This window comes from Emiliania huxleyi (assembly GCF_000372725.1).
Source record: "Emiliania huxleyi CCMP1516 unplaced genomic scaffold EMIHUscaffold_572, whole genome shotgun sequence".
Taxonomy (NCBI): domain Eukaryota; phylum Haptophyta; order Isochrysidales; family Noelaerhabdaceae; genus Emiliania; species Emiliania huxleyi.
This window is the reverse complement of record NW_005197707.1, coordinates 18,685-33,893: the sequence shown is the minus strand read 5'-3', so window position 1 is coordinate 33,893 and position 15,209 is coordinate 18,685. Positions and strand designations below refer to the sequence as shown.

The window sequence follows — 15,209 nt, the reverse complement described above, 5'->3', positions numbered from 1 at the left end:
GCGTCTTTGCCGTGGCCGTCGTTGGTGCGCGGAACGACGGCCTCCGCGGCGTGCGCCAGCTCGAGCCGCAGGTCTTTTTGTCGATCGGGGACAAGATCGGCGCATCGATGCCGCTCGGTGAGAGGTAGGTAGAGTCCATCCACGTCGAGTACTATGCGTGGGGCGGCGAGAGCGGGTGCATGGGGCGCGCGCGGCGCGGCGATCAGCATCGTGGCCAGCCTTCGTCGCGAGCGGTTCGCCGGCCGGAGATGCGTCTTGATAATGGGAGATGACTCGCTGATCCGGAGAGGCATCCTCTCTAGTCTCTGGAGGGGAGAATTGGTTGAGAGATTTGGTCGTGGGTGGCCGCGCGTCGGTAAAGGACGACGCGCGGACGTGTTTTGTACGGGCTACGGCATTCCTTGTATCTCTCTTACTCTTGGTCTTGAGCCGGCTCCGGCTCAGGTCGTGGGGCATAGCTCGGGTGTAAACGGGGTCTGGGGCGGGAGCCCCAGCCGGGGTCTGGGGCGGGAGCCCCAGCGGGGTGCGGGGCAGAGCCCCGCGAAGAAAATTTTGACGATTCTTAGCTCAAAATACACTAGATATCCATCCTAAATCGCAATCTCTACGAGCATCGATCGAGGATGAAGCGCTCGTTCCCAGTGGGGATCTCCCACAGCTGATCGGGCGGGTCGGCGCGCTGCGTCTGTACGCGCCGTGCGATGCCTTGGAGCGCGACCCGACCGGACCGTCGCACCACATCCAAAGCGGCGCCGCCACCGAGCGGCGCAACCAGCTGCATCTCCACGTTGATCATGCGCAGCTCGGACGAGTTGAAGGTGAGGACTGCGGGTCCCTCTGGCGCGGCGCCCTCCGCAGCCGCGCCTGCCTCGGCGGCGCCTCGCCCCCCGCGCCTACCGCCACCACGCCCGCGTCCCCCACCGCCGCTGCCACCACGCCCCACAGCAGCAGCAGCAGCGGGCGTGGTGTCGGCGCCGGGGCGCCACGCCTTGAAGATCCGCCGCTCGTCGCCACCGCTCACGTCTCGATCGAACCACTCGACCTCGATCTCCATATCGCCGGGATCGTAGCGCACCCTCCCGCCTGTGCCTGCGACGCTGCCACCCGTCTGAAAGGGAGGCCTGAGAGCGACGGCGCGGCCGATCCAATACTGGTCCGGGTCGTCCTCGCCGCGGTTCTGCACCGCAACCCACACCGCGTTCGTGCTCTTCGCAAAGTGCGCCTTCAGCTGATCTCGGAGGGATCTAGAGAGCTGGCGGGTACGGGCCTTGGAGGAGGCTACGCCGGCAGCGTCCGAGCGCGCCACGCTGGTCTCCCTCCACCGCAAGCCCGGCGACGAGCAGCCGTGGCAGCGGTAGTTGGAATCCATGGTACCCTCGCCAGGAGCCGACGCCTGCATGCACGCGTCGCACCAGCACGCGAACGGCCGCTGAAGAGTCACGCCCTCACGCACGGGCATGAAGAGGAACGTCTTCTTCATGCCGGGCATCGACTCAAAGTCCTGTCCGACGGGGCGGATGATCTCAGCCGTCGGTGTGTACGACACCACGACCTCATTGATCGTCTTCTTGAAACGCCCTGCGCCAGCAATGGGGCAAGTTCGAGGCGCTGGTCGGCGTGTCCACGGCGACCTCCAACGCGACTCCCGAGTCTCTTCTCCAGTTGTGCGCCAACTCGGAACACTCCGTGTTCGTGATCATGGACGAGAAGGGCAATAAGCTTTTCGAGCTGGCCGACGCATACAGTAAGACACAGGGCGCAAACGCAAAGACCCTCCTCGAGCTCATGAGCGGCGTGCCTCAGAAGATCCAGCGCGGCGGGATCACTGGAGGACCCACGCCGCGAAGGGAGGGTGGCGGCCGAGCCCACAGAGCGAGAGAAACGCCCCTTATCCGTTAGGCCCTGAGGAGCCTCGCCGGCCGTTGCACTGCGAGCCCCCGCCGGGCTTCGCTGACGGTGACATCCTTGAGGACGGCGTCAAGGGTGACGATGAGGGCGATTCCAGCCTCTCCGCGGTCGCTGCGGCCCACGGTGTTTCTGCGGCCCTCGGTGGAGCCGCCCGGCCGTCACTCACCACCATGTGGGACGATGCGATTCCCTCATCGACTCACCGCGCCACACCCTCCCTGTTCACAGGGATCGAGGAAGAAGAGCCCGACGACGAGTCCGACGGCGAGCCCTGCGGCGAGTCGCAGGAGCCGGATGGCGGCAACGGTGGTGAGACCGACCCCGAGTCCAGCCACGACGAGTCGTCCAACAACTCGTCGGACGAGTCGGACGACAACGATGAGAGTGGCGACGACGACCAGTTGGCTCGTCTCAGCGCAACTCCCCCGCACAAAGGACGGAAACAACCATTAGACAGTGGTGGAGGGCACTGCCTGGCCCTGGGCAGCCCGGGACCAAACCACCCCTCACACCCGGCGCATGCCCGCCGCCGCATGCGGGGGCACCGTCTTGACGAGGAGCTCGCTCGCCAGGAGCTGCTGGTTCTCGAGCCGCTGAGGCCACGAGAGGTTGCTGTAGCAGCGGTCGCCCAAGCAGCCGGGATTCTTCAGCGGGGCGCGCACCTGCGCCACCATCTCCTCAAATGCGGGCGTCTTGACGAGTTGCCGCTCGCTATCGAGGTAGGCCACTCGCCGGCAGCGGTACTGGTAGCTTGTACCGGAGTGCGGGTCAAACTTGGAGCGGTAGTCCACCCTCACCAGATCTTGCGACGAGTCAAAGGCGACCTTCTCGCCGTCGGGGCCCTTCAGGGTTTCGCTGGCAGACGGGGCGTAAAAGAATCCAGCCGCGCCCGCCATGCTCAGCCACTTTCCACTCTTGCTCACGTGCAAAATCATGGGCGGCTGGCATGGAGCGCAGCATGCGAGGCAGGCACCCCAGATGGTCGTGTCTCTTGCCCAGTTGGTATCCAGGCGCTTGGTAGCGACGGCAGACAGCCCTTCCGGTGGCGCCTGGCTCCAGTCTGCCTCTTGAAGCGTGATGAGGAGCTCGTTGACGACATTGTCTTGCATCCAAAAGACACCGCGGTACCGGTCCGGGCAGGCTTCGGGCGAGCCGCCCGAGAGCATTCGCCGCCAGACTTCGTCGTCGCTGTGCAGGATGTCCAAAGTCTCGAGCCCTCCGCAGCCTTTGAGCGAAGCACCGCAGCAGGCTGCGCACGGCGCACAGGTTGGCGTCCGGTGAGAGTACCAGTTGCATATCCCGATGAGGCCGCAGCACGCGTTGAACGGCGTCTGCGACGGCGAGAGCTGCGGCGGCGCGTACAGTCCGTCATCCGGGAGGACCGGGTGCTTCTCGTCGAAAGCGATGAGGAAGCTGGGGTCCCAGATGTCGCGGACCTGATTCACGACACACGCCATGGTGCGGACGTAGGACCCTTGGAAGGACCTCAGACCTCAGAGAAATTGGGCGCGAAGTGCCTCGAAAGAAAAAATCTCCCGGTTATGTGGGCGGAGACATGCTTTTGGGCACGCCCTGCGAGCGGGGCGGGGTGCGCACTGACCCTCTGTGTTCGTGTGCGTCGCCCATCTCTCCCTGGAGATGACTGCTCTATTTATTTATTTATGCTTTTGGGCGCCGCGAGAGGGCGCGGCTGGAGGCGCGCGAGAGAGGCGAGCGGGAGAGAGGGGAAAGGGAGCAAAACAAGCAGGCTGGTGTAAGAAAACAATCCCGCGTGCCGCGTCTCTCAATGGGTACCTCTTAGCAGGAGGATGTACGCGCGAAGAGATGAGGAGCAGCACAGGGACCCGAGGGACCATGTGGAAGACGGCTAGTGCTAGTCCCCCATCGGGAGGACGACCCCGGCTAGTCGCCGACCACACCCACAAAGAACCTTCCACAAAGATCGCAAGGGCGGGGACCTGTTCCTTTTTACCCATCTCACAGTAGAGAGGTGTCCGTTTTTATTTATTATTTAATGGGTACCTTATGGCTCCCGGGGGTAAAGACAGCGCTGCTGTTGGTCAGGATACGCTGCGAAGAGAGCGATGCTGCGCCGAGAGGCGAGAGCGACAAGACCTTGAGGCCCGCATTCAGCACTGCGGATCAAGCATCATGCGGACATGTGCGCTCCTGCGGTTGCGTCCCCGACAGCGTCGCTTTCAATGATCGCGTCCTGCCGACCAGAAACTTACAAGACCGGGAGCGCATTCGACGGGCAACCGGCCTGATTGGCATCGTCGGCGAAGATCGCCCCTTGCTGTCGTGGGCCCCCGGCGACGCGCCAGGCTCCCTATTGGCGAGAGCTTTGGCGGCGAGCGCCTGCCTCGTCTTCTCTGGCGACCAGTGGCGGCTGCTGCAAGGAAGCACCGGTGCATCCGCAATCACTCCCGAGTGCATGATCAGGCGGGCAATCGCATTGAGTGGCGCTAGTAGCACAAATGGGATGCTGAGGCCAAAGGCGACGACAATCCACATGGGCAGCATACGGAAGCTCCATGGCATTGGCTCTGGACGCACGAGCCAAACGGAGAGAAGTGTGCTGTCGTCGTCGGAATCGGTGGCGTTGTTTTGGTGGTGATTGCTCTGGGCGTCCACCACCCAGGCGCACGAGCGCAAGGCGGTGAGCAGTAAGGCGAGGACAGTGCTGTACGACGCAAGCACATTCATCTTTCGCCCGATCCAGTACACCGGGAGGGCTGACTTGATGACCGCGTGGAGATTCGCATCGGACACGTACGAGAACGCCTGGAGTAGGAGCAGATCGTAGATGACCGCAAACCAGAACAGGAACGAAACGGCTACCCACACGGTGAGGCAGAGGACGTCGACGGGAGTTTCCAAGGGCGCGCTGCCGATGAACAACCAGCCCCCAATCGCCACTGTCAGCAAGAGAGTGTTGTAAATGATGAGCACCTCGCAGCCACTGAGCATGACGTCCCGCAGTTCTGAGCCAACCTTTGCGCTCGCTACTGCAGTGAACACGCTCATGTTGTAGAGGGTCGGCACCGCAACATCGAGGCCCAACAGTGCACGTCGGCTCATGAACGAGTAGTGTAGCCAGACGCGCACGAGGGGCCATTGCAGCGCTGTCTGCTCCACCTCACTCGACACCTCACGTGTCCATCTTGGGCTGCCGTGGCCCTCGTGCGCCGGCTGCTCCACCACTGCACGGCCGATTGCCGTGGGACTAGCTGACACTGACGGGGCTACCTCGCCTGTCCATCTGGTTGGACGTAGCGCCTGGAGCACCAAACCAATCTCCGCGAGATTGATGACCTTTTCCATCGCTTGAACGGCGCGCTCAAGGAGCGGTGGGCTGCTCTGAATACCTGCCCAGTCTCCGACAGCGTGCACGCCGAGCGTATGGAGCACCTCTTCGCAGTGCACAGCGCGCACCTGGTCAGCCAGCGTCGCTGCGAGCAGATCACGGAACGAGTCAGAGCTCTCGACCACAACAGGGTGTATTCTGTTCTTTTTGAGCGACATTGCCGATCGCCTGTGAGCAGATCGTAGCCGGGTCGTGGCCGATTCTTCAGGGACGACCTAACTGTAGTGCGCGTCGGGCTGGTGGTTCGACATCGAGACGTTTTCCAACGGACGACATCGTTTTAGCTTCTTAGTTAGACCCCCTGCCCGGACCCCAACCCTGTGCGCAGGAAGCATTGCGCCGGCCTTTTTCTTTGAGAGCGCCTTCGTTGTTAAATAGAAACAGGAGGCCGCTCGCACACCACCCACTCCGGCTCCCAGCCGACCGACCGGGCGGCGAGCAGGAGGAAGAGCACTAGAGCAGATGCTGAGCCGATTCTTTTTAGTGCCCAGTCCCTAGGATTTTAAATGATTAGTTTGAGCGGCGCCCCCTCGCCCCTCCTGGGGCTGTGGGAGAGAGCCTGAGAGCGAGAGAGAGTTGTTTTTGTTTGCTGTGGGATGGAATGGGCAGGCAGCGTCCGACGCAATTCGTTACCTCCCATGGGATAAATAAAAGCAACCAATGAGAGGCGACGTGCTGAACTCGATACCTTACCCCACTAAAACCTCGATTCTCGGGTCCGAGGGCAGCCTCAACTGGAGTAGGGAAATTTGGATTTTGGTCAAACGCCTGCTGGGGGCAGCTTTGCGGAAGTATTCCGGAAGCCAGATGATCCCCCAGCAGGCACACACACACACGGAGGTGACAGGGGATGGTGGTGGGTTCAAGCAAAGAAGGGGAGGGAGAGAGCGACGCGGCGAGCGCAGGCGGCGAGCGTGCACGTCGCCTGTGCGGCGTCTTGTTCACTCCCCTTTGAGCTACCTTTGTGCCCCCTTAGGGGCACCCCTCCTGCGCTGCGCGTATGGTCACCCCTCCCTTCCGCCCTGTTGTTTTGGATGCCCCGCTCCGAGAAAGCATGTCTCGCAGCTGCGAGAAAAGACCACCCTGCCTGGTCGCCGGCGAGCCCACGGTGAGACGCTCCCACACGACATGGCTGGCGACCAGGGCACGTGTGCTGCGCCGTCTCAGCTCTCGCACATTGCCGCCTCACAGCTTGGCGAGGCACGCCGGTTCTGGGCGGACAAGCAGATACGGACGGCGATGCTGGTGCCGTGGGCCGAGGCGGTGACCGCAGCCTTCACGGGCCCAATATACCCTTTCTTCATGCAAAACCTCGGCCTCGACGCGGGCGGCATGGGCAAGCTGCGCACCGTGCAGCACGCGCTCAACGCGGCGAGCGCGCCCATCGCTGGCTGCCTCCTCGATGCACGCGGCCCCTTTCTTGGCATCGCGCTGCCCGCGTCCCTCTGCGCGATCGGCTGCGCCATCCGATCGATGGCGCAGAGCACGAGCTGGCTCGTCGCGGCCAACGTCTTCTCGGGCCTCAGCGGCGCCAAGACGGAGATGGCGACGGCGCACCTGAGCAGGCACACCGACCCGTCGCGCCGCACGTTGGCGGTGAGCGCGGCGAGGGTGCAGCTGCAGGCGCTGGCTCTGCTGGGCACCCTGCTCTTCACGCCAACCAACTGGGCGCGCGCCGCCGCCACTTTTAGCCCGCCTCTCCGGCCCGCCGTCCAAGGCACCCGGCTCTCCACTACTACCTCCGCGCACGGCTCTCCACCGCCTCCGCGCACCGCCCCCTGGCAGGTGCTGACTGCGCTGCTGCCAGAGAGCACGTGGGGCATGCTGCGCTTCCGGCTGCTGATCAGCCTCTGCGTCTTCGGGTGCGGCTTTGGCGTGATCGTGCTCTGCTGCTCCGCTGGTACGCTCGTCTTTTACTCCTCGGAGGCCGGAGCCGTCTTTCACTCCTCGGAGGCCGGAGCGCTGCAGCCCCGCACGTTGCGGCGGAGCGACGTGGACCTCGGCGCGGCGCGAGGCGCCGAGGTCGGCCGCTGCTGCGGCGACGCGGACGGCTCCGACGCGGCCACGGAGGAGAGCAGCAGCCACGACCCCGAGGGGTATCCCGTCGAGGGCCGCCTCGCGGGCGCCTCAAGCTGCATGTCGTCGCGGCTGCGGACGGTGGGGCTCGCCGCCGCCTCTCGCCGCCGCCGCCCTCGCCGCGGCGCTCAGCCGCCGCCCTTGCCGCTCGCAGGCGCGGCTGGCGCTCTGCCTCGTCGCCCTCTGCCTGGCCGCCGCGACGCGCGACACGCTCGCCGTAGTGTGGCCGCTCTACCTCAAGGCGCACTTTGGCTGGGCGGAGAAGGAGTACGGCCTGCTGCTGCCGCTCCAGCAGGCCGAGCCCCCGAGAGGAAGGAGGGATGTGCGGGCGCAAGGAGCGTGCGCCCAGTCTACTCGGCCGCACCTGCCCCCCGCCTGCAGGCCGCCGCCTTTGGCCTCGTCGCGACGCCGCCGCTGCAGGATGCGCTCGGCTCGCGCGCCTCGCTGCTGCTCGCCGGCTGCGGCGGCGTGGCCTCAGCTCCTAGATGCGGAGCATAGAAACCCCCTGACCTTCACGTCTGGAGGCCGCCATGCCGCCCGAGTACGCGCGCACTCCGGCCGCGGTCCCGCGGCACGCGTCGCGACCGCGCTGCCCCCTTCCGCCTAGCGCAGGCCTGCCACGTGAGCGCCTTGCTGCTTCGCGCGCCGAGCCCAAACACGGAGGGGCTGCACGTGCTGCTGTTCCTCGCCGGAGGGCTGCTCGGCGGCGCGACGGCGCGCGCTGGGCGGGCGCACGGCGTTGAGAGCGGTGGGCGCGGGTTGAAGCGAGTTTGCGGCGTCTCGGCTCCGTAGGAGCTGCTCCTCGTGTCCCTCTCGTCGACCGCGCTGCCTCCCCGCGCGCAAGGCTCGCCTCTCCGCGCGCCACGCCCGAGGACGCGATCTCGGCCACGCTTCCGATCGATTTCGCCGAAGCGTCTGGCGGTAGGCCGTCTCTTTGCGCTCCTCTCGATGACGAAGCTCGGCGGCTCGGTGGGCGGCAGCCTCTACTGCACCGCCCAGTTTCAGGTGTCGCTCGACGCGGCGAGCGGGCCGTACTTCCTGCGCGGCGGCGCGGCGCCCGTCGTCTGGCTCGCCCTCCCCTCGCTCCTCGCCCTCCTCGCCCTGGCTTGCGTCTTGCCGCCGGCCGCGGGCGGGGAGAGGGACGCCTCGGGCTGCGAGGAGGTCTCCGTTGAGGAGGAGAGCAGCAGCAGCATTGAGGCGAGCCCGAGGGTGAAGCGGCACGACCGCTAGAGGGGCAGAGTGAAAGTGTGTATTTTGCGCGTTCACTAGCGGCGCGCGGCGTGTGCTTCTGTGCAGTCTCGCTGGGAGCGTCGCTGCGGACGGGCCGGTGTGGAGCCCCAGCGCGCGGTTCCGGGACACATCACTCATCAGTGCCGCAGTGCAACCCGCACAAGACCGTGCAGGGGGCGTCGCGTCACGCGTGTCGCGTGTGTGCTATCGTCTCGGCCCTGTAAGTAGAGTACGGATGTATTCATCAGTAATCAATACTCTATGGACTATGCGATCATGGCTAGTGCCATTTCACTGTGGCACAGCTCGCGTTTCAAAACCTTGATTTTGACCATTGCACGAGAAAGGGACCTCTCGGTGCCTTCCAGAGGAAGCTGCGACCTCGCCGAGGAGACGGCGTCTCACAGCAGGTGGCGCTGCGTGTCGACTTCTACTCGGCGGGGTCGAATCTGTCTCTGCGCGTCCTGGGGAGGTACATTTGTTGCGCGCCGGAGACGACTCGACGCCGCTGAGATCGGAGATCAAGCTCTGACAGGTCGCACGTCGCTCCTTTGACGCCGACGTGACTCACCCGTGCAGATCACATCAGGACACGGTCTCGACGCGCTCGGTACGACGCCTGCGACCCGTCTCGGGTCAGGTGGCATGACGCTCATCTCGCCCGCCAGCGCTGCCATGCAGGCTGCCACGACGAGGTCGAGCACGCTTCTATACGCTCGCCGAGCCTTCCTTTCCATCCCATTAGGCAGCCTGGGAACGGTGGCGGTCAGAGGCAAAGCCTACGAGGGGTGGTGGAACCACATGTCACGGCCACCGCCGGCTCGACGCCACGATAGCCTCCGGAGGCTGACTTTGAGGCACAGTCATCGGACGATGTCGACGAGTTGGGTCGCTCTCGCGGTATCCAGATGACCTCTCATACTAGGAGCATCGGCCATGGCCGCAGGGAGCGCGGGGGAGGGCGCTGGAAGCAACACGGAGCTCCGTTGGAGGCGTTTTCAAGATTAGCGTGTCAGAGTGAAATGGCACTAGCCCATATGCGATATGGGATATCATATGCAAAAAGGCACATACCGGTCTCGCCGCCGACCGCGCGTGTGGCGTGCGGGGCGGGGCACGCTCCGTCGACCGTCCTCCGAGATACACACGATGGTGCCATTAGGAAGCGTCAAGGGCGTGGGCGGCGCGTCCGATCACGGCATCGAGATGGGCGACGGCGACGACCTGGACGCCTTTCGGAAGAGCGACGCCGCCTGCAAATGGGTTAGGAATCACCGATTCACCACCAATGCGAGTGATTGGCACCTGCCCGCGACTTGACGCGTTGGCGTATGACTACTACGAAAGTGAATGCATCGCATGTTCCGAGAAGCGAGATCCGTGTCGGTTGCGAGTTTCTTAAATTTTCAAGTCTGTGTAGTCTTGTCTTCGTGGCCCTACAGCTACACACACACTATGAGCTCCTATACACGCTGCAGTCTGAGTCTGACCACTGACGCACGTCCGCTCCACCGCACCTGTAACATCCACGGGAACGCTCAACCGTCTAACAGATCGCCGAGCAGCTCCGCGCCTGGAATCGGCGTCGCGCTCGCACCCGGGCTGAGGAGGTCCATGTCGATGACGCCCGCTCACACGTACTCGAGTACGACCAGGACATGCACATGCACGTCCCGCATACAATGGCGAGCATCAGCCTGCGATCCCGTACAGCGGGTTGTTTTGGGAAGGCCCCGTCGTCCCGGGTTCGTAAGCGGGGGCATTGCCGCTCCCCCAGTTCTTGCACGCGGGCGAGTACCTCCCATACGGGCACGGCTGCTGTGGAGCTTCGTACACGACGGTAGTAGGCCGCTGCGACATCGCGGACCCGAGCAGCATGCCGCCCATCATGCCCACAGCCAGCCCGCCGCCGGGCCGCCGGCCAAACCGCCCGAAGCGCCGCTCCGTGACTGTGTCAGCCACCGGCGTGCACTTCTTGCCGGCCCCTGGAATCGACACCATTTCGTCAACAGACTGGCAGACGAGTCCCTGCGCACAGCTCGGGAACGCCTTGCCGGTGGTCTCGTCGAAACCATCGCACGTCTCGCCCTGCTGCGCCAGCCCCTCGGTGGGAAGGTGCGCGGCGCACGCCATTCGGGTGCAGGCCATCCGGCCTTTGTCGCAAAAGCAGCTGTTGCACTCGTTTGCGCCCGTGTCCTTGCCGTGCCAGCCGTCGAGAACTGCCTCGCCGCCGCTGAGCGTGCACGAGCCGGACGTCAGCGAACTGGCGCCCGTGCGCTGAGCGGCGTAGAGAAGGAAGGTCGACACGACGAGAGCTAACGCCGCGGCAGATACTGCCCGGCGCGGCCGGACGCGATGCTCGGGAGGGCCTGGAGCGATCATTGCTGGCTGTTTCTGCTCTCGCCGCCGCGGCTGAAGAGGAGGCGGCAGGCCCCAGCGTCTACGTCCTATACGTGGTCGTTCGTCAATAACAAGGCCCCCCCCCCCCCCCCCCTGTGAACGGGGTTGTGCGAGTGAACGGGTGAAGATTTTTTTGTGTTTCCGTGCCTTGTCGCGGCTCGACGTCGAGAGCTGAGACCGGCTCGCAGGGATCCCTAAGTGCAGCGCAGCACATTCAGTGCCAGCATGTGCACAGCTGCCAATTTTATCATGGCGATGGGCTCCGCGGCGTTCTCTCCTGCGACGCCGCACCCAGCAGCAGCAGCGACGCGTGCCCGCTCCGTCCGCATGGCCGCAGCCGTCGACACCGGCGGCGCTGCGATCGTGGTCAAAGGCGTCGATGTCTGGGCCGGCGACAGCCCTCTCATCCTGGACGTGAACTGGAGCGTGATGCCGAACGAGCGCTGGGCGATTCACGGCACCAACGGTTGCGGAAAGTCGACGCTGCTCCGGGCGATCAGCGCGGCAGCGAATGGCGGCGGCGGCGGCCGGCTCGCGGACGGCGGCCAGCTCGTCGTGTCGTCGTCGCTGCGGCTCGGCATGCTGGAACAGACCGCGGTGTCGGGCGCCGACACGACGGTGCGCGAGGAGGTTGTCTCGCGGATGGAGAGGTACCAGGCGGCCAAGGCTGCGCTCGACTCGGCGGTCGAGTCGTGCGTCCTCGGCACCGACGAGGAGCTCGAGTGCCTGGAGGCGGCGCAGTCGGAGTACGCGGCCGCCGGCGGGTACGAGATTGAGGCGCGCATCTCAAAGGTGCTGCAGGGGCTCGGCTTCGAGACGGAGGAGTTTGACGCGCCCTGCTCCTCCTTCTCTGGCGGCTGGCAGATGCGCATCGGCCTCGCGCGGCTGCTGCTCTCCGAGCCGGAGAGTCTCCGACGAGCCCACACCACGGTTCGGGTACACTCCACGACGTTTTTCAGGGCCTGTTCTGTAGGAGCTGCTCATCATGGACGAGCCCACCAATCACCTCGACGCCGCCGCGCGCCGCTGGCTCGGCGATTACGTGGGCGCGTACCAGGGCACGGTGCTCGTTGTCTCCCACGACGCCGAGTTTCTGCGCCGCGCATCCAACAGCATCGCCGAGGTCGCGGGAGGGCGGCTCGAGCTGTACAAGTCGGTGACGTACGACAAGTTCCTGGAGGAGCGCGAGGAGCGGCAGGCGCGCGTGCGGGCGACGGTGGAGGCGCAGGAGCGAGAGCGCAAGCGCATGCAGGACTTCATTGATCGCATGGGCGCAAAGGCGTCCAAGGCGACGCAGGCCAAGGACCGGCAGGGCAAGCTCGAGAGGCTGGCGAAGCAGCAGGCGGCCGCAAAGGCGCTGCTGATTGGCCAGCAGCGCCGCCCTTCGCTCACGCTCGCAGCGCCGCCGCCGTGTGGCATGACGCCGTTGGCGCTGGCCGGCGCCGACATCCGCCACCCGCTCGGGGCGCAGGACATCATCACGGGCGCCGACCTCGCCGTGGCAAAGGGCATGCGGCTAATCTTGCGCGGCCCGAACGGCGCCGGTAAGTCGACGATCCTAAAGGCCCTCGCCGGGTCGTTGCGTCTGGGCGAGGGGCAGCGCGTCGCCGACGAGCGGCTCGAGCTGGGCGTGTTTGCGCAGGACCTCGCGCAAGAGCTGCCGCAGGACGTGGTCGCGTTCGAGTACGTCTCGCAGACCGTCCGCCGGACAGACGGCACCGTCACGGACGAGCGGTGCAGGGCCGTCATGGGTGCTCTCGGCCTCGTCGGCGACAAGGCGGCGCGATCGATCGGCGACCTGTCAGGCGGCGAGAAGGCGCGCGTGGCGCTCGCGACATTCTGCCTCACGCCGTGCAACGTCCTCCTCCTCGACGAGCCGACAAACCACCTCGACGTGGACGCGATCGCCGCGCTGCTCGACGCCATCGGCAAGTTCAACGGAGCGCTCGTCGTCGTCTCGCACGACCGCGCCTTTTGCGAGGCGATTGACGCCACGCACGTCGGCTATGTCGCCGACGGCAAGGTGCTGGTCGAGGAGCGATCGTTGCGGCAGTCCGACTTCTCAGAGTTGGACCGCGGGGTGGTGAACGTGGCGGGCGCGGTGAGCGCGCCGCCGCCGCCGCCGTCGCTGGCAGAGCCAGAGCGCACGGAGGAGGAGCGCGGGCCGCAGGACTCCGCGCCGAAGCCGCCCGAGAGCCTAGAGGACAAGATTGCGGCGGCGGAAGCGGCGATCGAGGCGCTCGGCGCAGAGCGGGCGAGCTGTGGGGAGGAAGGGGCATTGCTGGCAGAGCTGGAAGAAGAGAAGCGGGGCGCGCTGCAGGCCGAGGTGGAGGCGTGGCGCGCCGAGCTGGAGGAGCGCGCTGCGCAGAGAAAGGCCGCCGAGGAGGCACTCGAAAAGGTATTTAATCGCGGCTTTGAGCCGCCACCGCCGCCGCCGCCCCCTCCTCCTCCGCCGCCTGCTCCTGCGCCGTCGCAGCGGCAGCTAGCCAAGCTGTCCGAGGAGCTCTCCAGAACGGGCAGGGTGAAGAAGAAGGAGAAGGAGAAGAAGAAAAAGTTCGGCAAGCGCGAAAAGGCGGAGTATGCCACCATCGAGGCTGACGTCGCCGAGCTCGAGGCTGCCGCGGCGAAGGCTGAGGCTGAGCTGCAGGAGGTGATTGCCTCGAGGAAGCGGCTTCCTCAGATGCAGCAGTTGGCGCTGGTGAATGCGGCCGCAGCCGCGCGCCGGGCTGCAGATGATAAGATGGACCGATACTTGGAGCTTGAAGAGATGCTCAGAGCTTGCCGAGGAGCGAGGCGCTTGAGCGCGCCAGTCGATACAGCATAACTCATAGCCACTCACAATCTCTATGTCTATCTCGCCGCCAAAAACGATGTTACCCGGTAACAGGTTTGGGGGAGTAACGCCACTAACATATTAGAGTATAAAGTTCTTAGTTTGACGCGCCGCTCATCATTTTGACCTCTATACGGTATACGACCCACCGCGCACCGGCCACCGCGCACACAAGACACATTTTCGGCATTGGCGCGCGCGCGCACACAACACGCTGGTCGCTCACAACGTCCGCAAAAGACACCGCAGTCCGCACCCCCCGGGCCGGAAGTGTGGGGCTCTCCCTCAAGGTCGGGTCGCGCCCACGTGCGTCCCGGGGAGCGCCACCGCGATCGCGCCGTCTCTGTCTTGTGCGCGCTGCGCCTGCGGCCTACGCCGACAGCTGCGGGCACGGTGGCGGCCTCGGCTGCCAGACGTCGGCGAATTGCCAGGCGACAGCGGCGCGCTCGCGATGGCCCTCGGCCTCAGCGCCACGTCCGAGGGCATCGAGCGCATCGGCCGCGCCGGAGAGGGACCATCCGTTCTCCGGGAAGTCGTGCAGGTCGCGGGTAAAGGCGGCGAGGGAGGCGGTCGCGTTCGAGGCGCGTAGCACATACCCGAGGCACTGCCGCGGTGGGTAATACCAGCGCGGCGGCTCCATGTACGGCATCTTGTCCACCGCCGCCACGGCCTTGGCCAGCGCTCCGGCGGCTCTCACGCCGTCGCCCTCGATGCGCCACGCCCGGGCGGCCTCGAGCTCGGCTTGAACCACCTCTGCCCACTCCGACTTTGCGGAGGCGTTGATGGCGCGCGCGGCTTCGGCGTCCGCCCTCTCGGCCGTCTGGCCATCGGCCAGAGCGTACATGGCGAGCGCCCGCGCGAGGCGGAAGGCAGCCTCGTTGTACGCTCCCTCGTCGCCCCACGTCCGAGGCACTGCTTCCGAAAGCACCTCCTCCCACCGCGCAAACCGAGCCAGCGTCAACACAGCCTCGGGGGACGAGGGCCCAGCGCAATCGATGCACGCCACCTTTGGTGATGTACCGGCACAGAGCCAGGCCAGTGGCGGAGGACACTACATACAAGACGATCGTGCGCTCACCCGACGGCTGGCGCTCGTATGACGGCAAGATGGCGAGCGGCGGCGTCGGCGAGTCCTAGGGCGAGTCGAGCCGCTCGCCTGAGGGGAACCACTTCCCGCGGGCAGGGCGTTGGTTCCCCGTTGAGGTGGTCTACGAGCGTGTGGACTGCGATGTGTGTGTGTGTGTGTGTGTGTGTGTGTGTGTGTGTGTGTGTGTGTGTGTGTGTGTGTGTGTGTGTGTGTGTGTGTGTGTGTGTGTCTGTGTGTGTGTGCTCGTGTAATCATAAAAAATAAAAAACTTTGCGCGCCAACGCAGCCGAGAGCGAACTCGCCGTCTG

At 65.3% G+C, this 15,209-nt stretch overlaps 5 protein-coding genes across 5 annotated transcripts; 2 read left to right on the top strand and 3 right to left on the bottom strand.

Moving 5' to 3' along the window:
- Nucleotides 1-736: 736 nt before the first annotated feature.
- On the bottom strand, nucleotides 737-4,989 carry EMIHUDRAFT_120083 (hypothetical protein; the record flags this gene model as incomplete). Its single annotated transcript, XM_005764923.1, has 4 exons — nucleotides 737-1,578; nucleotides 2,122-2,179; nucleotides 2,454-3,344; nucleotides 4,315-4,989. Coding segments are annotated over 4 exons (2,466 nt in total), but the record flags the coding sequence as incomplete, so codon positions are not given.
- Nucleotides 4,990-6,403: 1,414 nt separating this feature from the next.
- EMIHUDRAFT_470812 (hypothetical protein) lies at nucleotides 6,404-8,849 on the top strand (the record flags this gene model as incomplete). Its single annotated transcript, XM_005764922.1, has 6 exons — nucleotides 6,404-6,871; nucleotides 7,061-7,432; nucleotides 7,506-7,673; nucleotides 7,733-7,819; nucleotides 7,964-8,099; nucleotides 8,277-8,849. The coding sequence occupies 6 exons, from the start codon at nucleotides 6,404-6,406 to the stop codon at nucleotides 8,579-8,581; spliced, it is 1,536 nt and encodes a 511-aa protein (XP_005764979.1). The 3' UTR covers nucleotides 8,582-8,849.
- Nucleotides 8,850-10,004: 1,155 nt separating this feature from the next.
- Nucleotides 10,005-11,007, bottom strand: EMIHUDRAFT_371301 (hypothetical protein; the record flags this gene model as incomplete). Its single annotated transcript, XM_005764921.1, is given in 2 exon segments — nucleotides 10,005-10,033; nucleotides 10,046-11,007. A coding segment is annotated over 1 exon segment (450 nt), but the record flags the coding sequence as incomplete, so codon positions are not given.
- Nucleotides 11,008-11,308: 301 nt separating this feature from the next.
- Nucleotides 11,309-13,805, top strand: EMIHUDRAFT_247380 (hypothetical protein; the record flags this gene model as incomplete). Its single annotated transcript, XM_005764920.1, has 3 exons — nucleotides 11,309-11,917; nucleotides 11,955-13,379; nucleotides 13,554-13,805. 3 exons carry the CDS (start codon nucleotides 11,309-11,311, stop codon nucleotides 13,803-13,805), a joined length of 2,286 nt encoding a protein of 761 aa, XP_005764977.1.
- A 379-nt stretch (nucleotides 13,806-14,184) lies between these two features.
- On the bottom strand, nucleotides 14,185-14,658 carry EMIHUDRAFT_247379 (hypothetical protein; the record flags this gene model as incomplete). The annotated part of the gene is made up of 1 exon (XM_005764919.1): nucleotides 14,185-14,658. One exon carries the CDS (start codon nucleotides 14,656-14,658, stop codon nucleotides 14,185-14,187), a length of 474 nt encoding a protein of 157 aa, XP_005764976.1.
- Between the last annotated feature and the right edge of the window lie 551 nt (nucleotides 14,659-15,209).